This window comes from Fundulus heteroclitus, chromosome 19 (genome assembly GCF_011125445.2).
Source record: "Fundulus heteroclitus isolate FHET01 chromosome 19, MU-UCD_Fhet_4.1, whole genome shotgun sequence".
NCBI lineage: Eukaryota > Metazoa > Chordata > Actinopteri > Cyprinodontiformes > Fundulidae > Fundulus > Fundulus heteroclitus.
In genome coordinates, this window is record NC_046379.1 from 7846602 (window position 1) to 7858559 (window position 11958).

An 11958-nucleotide genomic window follows, 5' to 3' on the forward strand; every position below is an offset into this window, starting at 1 on the left:
CTAAAAAGATGCTGACCTGTAGGGGGAACAACATCCAGACAGGTGTTCTGCATGAGCTCTATTTAGCAGGTGCTCGTTTCAAAGGCTGTTTCTGTTTTACACGTTTTCTGCTGGTGGTCATTCCAAAAAAGTTAAAAAAAACAAAACAACTGGACTTTTTTCCAAAGTTTGAAGACGTTTCGCTTCCTATCCAGAAAGATTTCTCAATTCAAAATGTCTGGAGTAGTGTGGATTTGCAACCTTAATAGTACTGCCCAACAAAGGCTTTGGCTTAGATAACATGCAAATTGCTGGTGGTCTTTTGGAGTTCTTCATACGTTCTTACTGTGTTTTGCATGTTTTCTGCTGGTGGTTTTTTTCAACTCTGTTCCTCTGGGGTTCTGAAAGGGTTCTACACGTGTTCTGTTGGTGTTTGCAGGAGATCTGCAGGCATTCTCAATGTATTCTGTGGCACTTCCTGCAGGTTAGACATGGACAGGACATGTGGCCAAACGGGCAATGCCCAGTGGGCCGACGCACATGTTCTGGATGGCCCAAGGCTGTCATAAATTAATCAAAACAAGTATTCATTAATCAGTTTATCTAATTGGTGAACTAACTTATTTAATTAGGGGAGTGGTGGCCCAGGAGTCACAGAGAAGAGGCTGCAAGGTTCTGGGTTTAAGGTATGATAGTATAAGAAACTTCTTTATTGTTCCCACAATGGAGAAATTCAGTGGCAAAAACACATGCAGAGTTAGACAGTAGAACAGTAATGGAAAACAGACAATATAATCTAAATTAAGTTCAGCAACAACAGAGAATAAGCTTATCAGAGAAGACAGAATAAAATATGCGGTTGCAGACCCACCTCACTGACACAGGTGAACATTCAGGGAACTGGTGTGGAGTTGGTGGACCCTTACAATTTACAGTCACGACTAGTGTTGCACCGCTGACATTTTTTTGGCCCTGATAACGATACCCGATACCTGGCTGTGCAGTATAGGACGATACCGATACCATCTGTTTGAAATTGATGTGTGTGTGTGTGTGTGTATCAAGAACTGCATATAACTTAGGGTAGTACAACGTTCTGTTAACTGTGACATCATCCAGAGAAGACGGCTCACCTGCTACTACCATCTAATGTAGAACAGATTACTAGATCAATGTGTGCTTCTGTGCTTTTTTGTTTCTCTTGTTGTGTCTCTGTTCTGTCTTCTGTAACCCCAGTCGGTCGAGGCAGATGACCGTTCATACTGAGCCCGGTTCTGCCGGAGGTTTTTTTTCCCGTTAATGGGTGGTTTTTCTTCCCACTGTCGCTTCATGCTTGCTCAGTATGAGGGATTGCAGCAAAGCCATGTACAATGCAGATGACTCTCCCTGTGGCTCTACGGTTCCCCAGGAGTGAATGCTGCTTGTCGGGACTTTGATGCAATCAACTGGTTTCCTTATATAGGACATTTTTGACCAATCTGTATAATCTGACCCAATCTGTATAATATGATTGAACTTGACTTTGTAAAGTGCCTTGAGATGACATGTTTCATGATTTGGCGCTATATAAATAAAATTGAATTGAATTGAATTGAATATTGCCTACCTGGAATTGGTGACAATAGTTGAATAAACTTTTGGCTCTCAAAGACCAAAATAGTGCAACATTTGTGAAATTATAACATGTATAACAGTAGTGCAACAGTAAGACAGTAAAAATACATTAATAATTGAATAATCTCTTTTAAACCCTGAGTTTTGGCTCTCAAATGCTAAAATAGTGCAACTTCAATGAACTTATATAACATGTATAATACTAGTCGGGAGAGAGAAGGCTGAGTTCAAGTGACATACAGACATCAAAATAGTATCGGTGCCTTAATTGTTGGTACTCGCCGATACGATACCATTTTAGTGCTGGATCGGAGCCCGGTCCGATACTGGAATCGGTATCGGTGCAACACTAGTCACGACACTGATGCACTTTACAAGAAAGGTCAGCGCAGACTTTACCTTCTGAGGAGGCTCAGCAAAGGGCGCTCCTGAAGACCTTCTCTGTGGTGGCATCAGCCACCTTCTATGGCATGGTCTGTAGGAGCAGCAGCTTATCTGTAGCTGAGAGGAAGCGGCCGGATAAACTCATCAGTTCTGTCCTGGGATGCTTCCTGGACTCAGTGCAGGTGGTGGGAGACAGAAGGACTGTGAGAACAATAACATCACTGATGGACAATGTCTCCATCCGCATGCTTGGAGCTGCTGCAGAGGTGGAGAGCTTTTTTAGTGACAGACTGCTGCACCCCAGATGCTCAAAGGAGTGTTTCTGCAGGTCGTTCCCCCCAGCTGCTGTTACACCTAATAATCTCTGCTGCTCACAACAGAATCAACAGGTTACATCATGTTAATGGTTGCACCGATTCTTATCTGATCACTAATCGTTTAAACTGTTTTCCAGATGCTCTTAGCTACGTCGGGTTGCTGCTGCACTATCATGCACATTGCATATTATATTATCGTGTGTCTGTAAAAAGGCGGAAGTTTTTTCTACTGCTTTGTGCAATGTCTACTCTGGTATTTACTTTTTATCTTCTATTCTTGGCGTTTCTTTAGCGCAATTTTTTAGATTAGACATGTGTTTCTTTTTCTTTTTTTTTAACCGCTAATAATTGTGTGTAACTGTCTGTGTGTTTTCCACTGTCACACCCAAATTTCCCAATGGCAGCACAAAGGAATTCTTATCTTATCTTATTTTGTCTTATCTTATCTTATCTTATCTTATCTTATCTTATCTTATCTTATCCTATCTTATCTTATCTTATCTTATCTTATCTTATCTTAATATTTGGTTAAACAGAGGGAAATACAGCAGCCAGTTTGCACAACGAAGTGAGAAAAATATGCAATATGCATGATTGTACAAACAACACCCAGAGTAGCAAAAATACTTGTGCTAATTGACATTAACATCTAAAAAAAAAAGTGTAAATGATCCATGAATCCCACGACTGCCACTCTGGGTCCCTGAGCAGCTCCAGAAAGCTCCATGATCGCCGCACAGTGCTAGCCCGAGCAACAGATTTACAAGACATCCCTGTGTACGGGTGCAATACAGGAGCGATGTGACGCAAAGCGAGACAACAGACGCATTTTAGTTATGCAAAAGGTGCAATTTTGCCAAAATATCTTAAAATATATCTTAAATAATTACATTAATGTGCAAATAAAAGTATTTAGAAATACATTTTAGAGACAGCAACGGTATATGAGACACAAAATACGTCTCATTGTTTTGTTTTCTTTAATTCTCAACATAATGTGTTCGTATGTCCTCTGGTATGTCGTATAACAGTCATGGTGGGCCACCAGGGCCCTTTCCTGGTCCCAGTCCAGCCCTGCTGCAGGTGTTCTGCGTGTGGGAACTACCAGAAATAAAAACGCTAGACCTGGAATGAGAGAACGACTTGAAATGGCCTGACAGCTTTCATCTCCTTTGGGAACTATCTGAGGTAACTGACAGTTTGGGAAATATTCCTCATCTAAAACATGTCCCAGGAGGATCATCACAGTCTTTGTTCTGAACAGAATCTTTTTGCAGTTTGTTGCTGTGACCCAGATCTGGAAATAGACACTTTCCACTGCAGATGAGACATGATTTTACTATTGAAACGGCACAATACTCTGGATCTCTGGCTCTGCTGTCAAAAGGTGGCCTCATCCACTGATCCATCCAGCTCGCTGAGACGTTCGCAGCACCATGATGGATCTGGAGGAGAGAACATTAATGGTTTCCATGTAAATCTGTTAAATCATTCCAATGTGATTGTGTTCTTACAGCACATCTGGACAGAAAACAAATCTGATCTTCATCTGGACAGTCCCAGAGCAACGAGAGAAGGATTACATAAGATAGTAATGTATTATGATAATCTATGGTGGTTATGTTAAGTTTTTATCTGCTCGCTAAAGAGTTAAAGTGGAGGAATATGGACTTTGGAGCTGAGATCGGCAACTGAACGTAGATTAAAATGAAGCTCCAGGATGTTTCTGAGAGAAGATGCTGGAAGCATTATGACAGAATGGACCAGCATGACTGACGCAGCTTTAAAGCAGAAAGACTAACAAATTTCTAGTTGATTCAAGGTATTAATTTTTATTCATATAGCTCCAATTCACAACGCGCGTCATCTCAAGACACCTAACAAAGCTATTCTATCTAATCATCTAGACAGAGCGGTTAAAAGTTTTCTGTCCAAGGAAACCCAGCAGATTGCATCGAGTCGTTGACTTGCAGCATTCAGTCCACATGGATGAGCATGTAACGAGCATTTCACTTGCATTGTGTCGTTGGCTTCGCAGCAACCCCTCACACCGACCATGCATGTAGCGACAGTGGAGAGGAAAACTCCCCTTTAACAGGAAGTGACGTCCAGCTGAACCAGAACCAGGCTCAGTGTGAACGGCCACATGCCATGACCGACTGGGGGTTAGAGAAATCAGAGCAGAGGCACAAAAAAGAGCTCAGCAGCACTGATCCAGGAGTACTTTCTATTAGGGCTGGACGATAATTTAATAACAATATATATCGATCGATAGACTTGTGGCGCGATAGGAAAAAACAGGGTCGATAAAACTTCGATAGACAGTTTTCCTTCCATCCTTCCTTCCTTTCAGCCTATCATATTAGTTGATGCTACAGTCACTACTTCCTCTCGACCAATCGTAATCGCGGACCCAGGCACGGTGTCACAAAGCGCCACCCTCTCAAACCACAACACAGAGCACGTGAATATGTCGCAGCAAGGTGCGGTGGAGGAAACGGTCCCAAAACAGGGTTTTACTAGATCGCCAGTCTGACAGAAATAAACCACAGTGATTTGTAGAATTTGCAAGGAACCGGTAAAAACAAAGTCTGGTAACAAAACCAACTTGTTTCATCACGTAAGCCGCTCAACCGCTCACACCCGCAGCAGCGCGAGCAGTTTTAGCCCTGCGGCGCTCCGCGTCATCTTCGGAGAAATCTTACGGAGCTTCTTCCAAAACAAAGCAGGTACAGCTAAACTGGGCTCCCTTCTTTGTGATAAAATGGTATTGGTATATTTATTTTGGTCATTTTACTGGTCACTTTAGTTTATTCTTTGTCAGTATTTAATAGCATAACTCAGGTCTCTTAAGTTATTTTTCTTTAAAAAAAAATTCTGTTATGGTTAAAAAAGTTGGTTAAATAAAGATTTAATTGGAATTCTGTGTTTGTGTTCTTTATTAAAATTAAATCATTTAGCAATATCATAAAATGTCCAGGCATAGCTGCACATAAAATTTGGTTTTAAATATTTTCAATAATTATCGATATCGATCAATATGCATTTTTATTTTTATCGATAAGCTTTTTTTTCCGTCCAGCCCTACTTTCTATGTTAAAGAGGGTAAAGGTAGGCTTGCTCCATCGGTGATACAGACCACAGAGTGTAGGAGAGAAACAGGACTGAACCCTGAAAGACAGGGCCAAGCCGTCATCTATACAAGGAGAACATGAAGTTGTGGCAGCAGCTTCACGATCCCTTTTATTGCAGATAAAGGTTGGCTGGATGTAAAAGCGTTAGTAAAGGACATCTGTCAGATCAAACTGTAGAAGTGAGTGTTTTTATATGTGGTTTTAAAGCAGTATAACCTTGAATGATGTACGGCGGCCCCACAGAGAGCACTCCGAACAACCTGCACTCTGTGAACCTGTAAACTTGCAGCTTGTTTGTTTCATGCACTCCAAATGTGTAAAATAAAAGTTTCCGTCTCACTAACAGGTTCTAGGGACTTCACAGATAAGCTGGGTTTATAGAGGTTCAATTACACACAGGTAACATCTGGTGCTGGATTGTATTTAGGTGTTTCAGAGTAAATAACAGGGATTGAATACAAATGCACGCCATTCCTTTTTTTTTGTTAAAACCATTTATCCTTTTCCTTCTACTTTGCTTATGCTCTACTTTGTGTTAAATACCAATGAAATACAATAAAGTTTGTGGCTTTAATGCCCCAGAATGGGAAAGGGTCGTGACTTCTTGTGCAGCACATTGTATGTAGGAAGAAAAACTTTCTGTTTGGCATCAAAAAGGAAACTAAAACAGCAAAAAGGTGATTTATCCTTCTGTCTTTCATCATGAGTCTGCAGGGAAACCATAAGATCACATGTATAATGAGCAGGAGGAGGAAGATGGCTGTCTTTAAGACAACGAGCAGCTGCAGATTTATCTGAAGTCACATCTCTGGATTAACAAATGAAAGCAAAGAGATTCTATTAAAAAAAAAAAAATTCACGTGTCTCTGCAGGCTCCGAAGGAAACGTCCACTTCTAACAAAAGGTGACTAATAAAGACTTAATCAAAAGTTTCATTACAATTATTTAAATGTGACAGAAGATCTGATCTCTGTCGGAGCCGTCACAGATGACGTCCAGCAGCTTTAATTCTGGCTCTCTGATCAGCCGGAGCAGAATTACAGCTGTCATCTGTGTGAATGGAGATAATTCAGCTGCAGACACGTAATTAATGCCGTTTCATCAGGCAGCTGTCAGGTACGGGGACGAAATGACTGAGAGGGGGAGAGATCTTTGACCCGAGCTGGAACTTTAACAGACCGCCGATGATTACCTGTAAGTGTTGTGATCTGCTGCCGAATCCACAAACTAATCCAACAACACCACACGCAAACGCTACGTTGGTTTCACCTCGGATAATATCCTCATTTAAATGCATTCAGCCCATCTGCAAACAAACTGCGGCACCAACCAAATGTCCGGATGATCACATAATGAAAGCAGGTCAGGCTGACTGTGGGAACATGGAGACGGTGATAATATCGCTGATTAGCCACAGAAGCAGCAGCCTGAGGAGACTCACATCACATCACCAGAGGTGGGTGGAGTAGCCAGAAAATGTACTCAACTAAGAGCAGCACTACTTCAACATATTTTTACTCAGGTGAAAGTAAAAAGTGGTCAGCCAAGAAAGTACTCAAGAGTAATAAAGTATTCAGGAAGACGGCTACTCAAGTACTGAGTTACTAATCATAACAGCTGATGATTTAATATTTAAAGACTGTGTAATCTGACAAATATAACGTTATGTGCAAATTCTAGAGACAAGTAGAAACACTTTTCAAAATCTTTTTTTTTTTAACATTGAACTTAAAAGCAATCCTTACAACAATTAATGTATATACAGTATGGTAGAACAGTGCAAAGTACTTCTAATGACAATATCTACTGTTCATTTGATCACCAAATGGCTCTATGAGCTCATCGGATAGAAAATAACATTAAAATAGCGAAGCTTGTGTACAAATAAGAAGTCTCACTTTAACATAAACTCTGTTTTTTTTGTCTCTCTCTGGTGCAATTTTGGTTCAAACAAGTATGTTCTTTATTTATGAAGTTACTCACAGCAGGTAGAGTAGCCAGAGATTTTACTCAAGAAAGAGTAGCGATGCTTGAGTGATAATATGACTCAAGTAAAAGTTAAAAGTACAGCGCAGTAAAACTATGCCTAAAAGTACATTTTGCTCAAAACGTTACTCAAGTAAATGTAACTGAGTAAATGTAATTAGTTACTACCACCCCTGACGCACCACTTTACTGCTTCTGACAGACAGGCACAGCTTTTGTGTTTTTATCCTCATGACTTCTGATCCATCCATCCATCCATCCATCCATCCATCCATCCATCCATCCATCCATCCATCCATCCATCCATCCATCCATCCATCCATCCATCCATCCATCCATCCATCCATCCATCCATCCATCCATCCATCCATCCATCCATCCATCCACAGGGTGTAACTGGTGTGACTCCCCTGCGGCTGCAGCTCGTTAAGCCATTCGGGAGGAGCAAAAAGAAGAACAGACTTCCTGAGGCAGAAGCCAGATGGTTTAGCTCTCCCGCAGGGTGAACTAGCATACCTTTCCTTGCAATGTTTCAAGTTCTGTAAAGTTTTTGTCCTGTTCGACTTACAGCGCTCTTCATTTGTCAATACGTTAGTTTTTTTTCAGCTTGGCCAACTCATATTAGAGAGTTTTCATCAGTTTGAATTGTAAAGTACTGTATGTTGCATATTACAAATAATCCCTGAATTTGTTACAGACTGCCGATTTGAGTGCCAAAGGTTTAAGTTTCCCTTTGTGCAGGGGTTAATTTTTTATTTTTCAGCCATTGAAAGCATCCTGGAGCCACATCTGATTCCTCTCAGCTTATTATTCTGCTGCCGATCGAGGTCCGCTCCAGAGGCGTCTGTGTGGAGCACAAAGTTGGAGAAGTCAGTAAAGTCATCTTGCAACGTGAGACAAATCCTGTAATGTCTTATTCGTGCAAGATGTGCCTGAAAAACCTTTAGACGTGGGAATCCTGATCAAGTAAAACCCCTCAGGGGATTTGTTTCAACATGAACAAAAATGCAGTTACGGTCCTCCTGGAGGGTAGAAAGTTTTTTATCAAGATTGTTCTTTTGGCCATCATCTATTTGTTGTGACAATATGTGAGTTCAACTTAGCTAGAGCAGCAAATCCAGAGCTTCATCTTGTAGCTCCTGTCCTCACCACATCTAGATTCCTCTATCTCCTGCTACACCCCGACATCCAACAGCACCAAGGTGTTTTGTTGGACAGATGAAGCTTTTACAGGCTCTCTAAGAGCCAGTTCAGAAAAAAACAACAAAAAAACAAATCTCCACCATCTGAAGCTCAGCTCTGCCTAAAATGTGGGTGAATTAACCGTAAATATCTGTTCCCTGACAGCTTGTTCCAGGGTTTATAACCATGAAAAGCCCTTGGAAGTTAATGTGGTCGCATTGAGTTTGGAGTTGGATAAGTTGCTGGATGAGTCAGGCTGCTGCAGAAATCGGAAACTGTGTGTTCAGAGTTTTTTTTTTTTGTGCAGCTCTACAGTAACCCATAGCTAAACCTGTTAAAAGCCAGAGAATAGAAGCAGCAGCAGCAGCTGTAAGCTCTGAGAGCGCTGCGGCTAAATTAACTAGAAGGCTTCAGCCCATTTTAATCTGGACACTGAAGGGCTGAAATTTTACATAATGCCTCCTCTGGCAGAACGGAAAGCCACGTTCTGCTGCAGACTGAGACATCCAGGTGTTCAGACTGTCAGGTGAGGCATTCATCATGACACACACACAGAGGAGGCATTCAGATGCAGATAAACCGACTGAGATTCCAACCATATAACTACATCACTGTGAAAATTTCAATGTATTTGACGCTTTCAGAGCTCAGACAAAAAAAAAAACCCAGCTCCTGTTATTAGGCATTGATTCCGTCTTACATGGACCAGCGTCCTGTTTTACTTAACAAGTATGGATTTGCTGATTTTCACAGCAGGTGTAATGGAGTGTTTCACAGCTGAACAAAGAAGAGGTTTTCTGGTGCTTCTGAAGGAAAGAGGAGGACAGATATGGAAGTTTTAGTCTCCTGACAGAAACATGCAGCTCAATCTTGAAAAAACAAAAACCAAGGAAATAGTTTATTTCAAAACGAGTTGCTGGTCATAAGCCATCCTGCAAATCTGGAGCTGAAATTGGACAACCAGGAAACTCCAGCAGGATTTAGATGGAGTGATGAGGCTATAAACCTGCAGGAATGGGGACGTTACACAGACAGGAGAACAGCATTTTACTTTTAAATGGGATTTAGCAAAGAAAGGGACAAAGTTACAGGCTTGGTAGGCAGCATGAGGGAAACAGAAATCTGACCGGCAGGTAATGTGTGATGACATGCAGAGAAATGGATCTGCTGATGAGTGAAAGAAACTGAGGCTTGTAAAAGCTGGGGAGGGGATTAGTGGAACCAGGACCAGGTAAGTCGACACAATGAATGGGAGCTGTGATGAGAGCTGAGGGAAAGTGTCTTACGCCACTGAGCAAAGAAAATACAACCAGGTACACGCTAATAACCGAGAGAGATTGAATATAACTACAACTAGACAATAACAAACACTGGAGTTAAATATCACAAAATACAAGAATAACTGAAAACTGGAAACAAGAACAAAGAAATCAGATAAGGCAAAAATCATAGTGGATCATGACAGGAGAATCTGTTGTAAGGGCAACTAATAGTGGTGCATAAGAAGTCCAGTTTGCAGTCAACTGGAAGCCATGCAGAGGCACAGCAAACATGTGGAAGAAGGTACTCTGGACAGATGAGGTCAGGTGGAAAACTAAATCTATCACCCTAAACCCCCCTCCACTGTGGTAAAATATGCCGATGGCAGCGTCATGCTGTGGGCATTGTGATCAGAAGCTGGCCAGAGCTGGTCAGAGTTGAAGGAAGATGAGGATAAATACTAAATACTGGAGGAAAATCTGCTGCAAAGAGGCTGCAAAAGACACGAGACTGGGACAAAATTTCCCCGCAGCAGCAGGGAACGACGGCAAACACGCAGCCATAGCTACAATTGAGTGGTTAATTTCAATCCGTGTTCATCTGCTTGAATTCCCAAGTGGAAGCTCAGAATACAGTTCAGAATCTGTGGAAAGACTTGATGTTTGCAAATTCAATGCATCCAGTCTGACTGAGTTTGAGCCAACCTTTCCAGATTTACAAAGCTGGAAGAGACACACCCAAAATAGACTCAAAAATATATGCATGTCGTGCTTTTTGGATATTTAATAGTGAGACCATTTGAAAACCATGTTTCCTTTTACATCCACTTGTACATTTCTTTGTGTTGAAGTGTGTGATTCTATTGTGACAATGCGTGGGTGGGCGATAGTTCAATAACGATATATAGCGATTGATAGACGTGTGGTTCGATAGGAAAAAAGGGTAAATACAAAGTTCAATAGAAGAACAGATTTCACGTAGGTTAATAATAAAGTCGTTACACCCTCTCAACCAATCACAAACGCAAGAATGCTCCGTCACCAAGCTTCAATGTGTTCAGAGAACACATGTTTTTTTTTTTTTTCAAGACTTACAGTTTTGGTAAAATGTTGATTGAATAAAGGGGTTGTGTTTGAATTCAGTGTTCTTTATCTAAAGATTAGTCACTATGCAACAGCATAAAATGACCAGAGCTGCACTCAAAATATATGTTTCGAATTTTTTGATAATTATCGATATCGATCAAGATGATTTCCATTTTATCAATATGCTTTTTTTCTATGTCGTCCAACCCTCGACAACGCGTGGCAAAGTGCAATGGCGAAGAGTACTTTAGTGAGGTAAATGTACATAGTGACGGAAAACAGTCTGTAACATTCGGCTGGTGGGTTCTTGGTGCCCGCGGCCGCAGAGAGTCTTTTTCCGCCCCTGCAGAGTTTGGAACCGTTGCACCCCGCCCCGTGGTGGTGGTGGTGATGATGATGATGATGATGATGATGATGATGATGATGATGAGGAGCCATAATCTGAATAATCCCACAGTGGGCGTGTGCGCGCGCTCCTGTGTGTATCCACAGATGCTGAGAGACATCACACCGCGACAGAGACACCATGACGGGGCCCGCGCGCGGAGGAGGATGATGCAGGGACTCACCTGTGGATGGTCGCCGTCAGGATGCCTTACCTGAACAGAACTCTGCTCCTCCTCCTGCTGCTGCTGCTGCTGCTGCAAATGTTGGGTCAGATCCGAACCGCGGAGGCGCGCAAACACGGACAGCGGGTGCGCAGATGGACGGGAACCGAGGAGACCCAGAAGCACGGCGCGTAAGTGTCGAGAAACGATGTTGATAAATGAGTGAGAGACATCAGAAATAGAGCGCTGTCAGGTTTTATTCTTTCAATCAGTTGTTGGTGGAGGCTGAGAGACATTTTTTTTGGCTTAATTGGATTTTCCCCTCATGTTTATCAGTTTTATTCAGCAAGTTCTCCTGTAAACTTGTAGAAATTATATACTGTATGTTTGCGCAATAGAGAGACGCAAAAATCGCAGCTGTCTTTTTTCCAGCGTACTTCCTCTGAAATTAGCTCCATAAATCAAAGTG

General features: G+C 41.8%; 1 protein-coding gene across 1 annotated transcript in view; it reads left to right on the forward strand.

Moving 5' to 3' along the window:
* Window positions 1-11381: 11381 nt before the first annotated feature.
* Window positions 11382-11958, forward strand: part of gabrr2a (gamma-aminobutyric acid type A receptor subunit rho2a) — a 53640-nt gene continuing 53063 nt past the window's right edge. Inside the window, exon 1 of the mRNA XM_012854255.3 lies at window positions 11382-11680. Within this exon, the coding sequence (XP_012709709.1) occupies window positions 11517-11680 (164 nt within the window). The 5' untranslated portion in view covers window positions 11382-11516. The remainder of the gene's footprint in view (window positions 11681-11958) is intronic.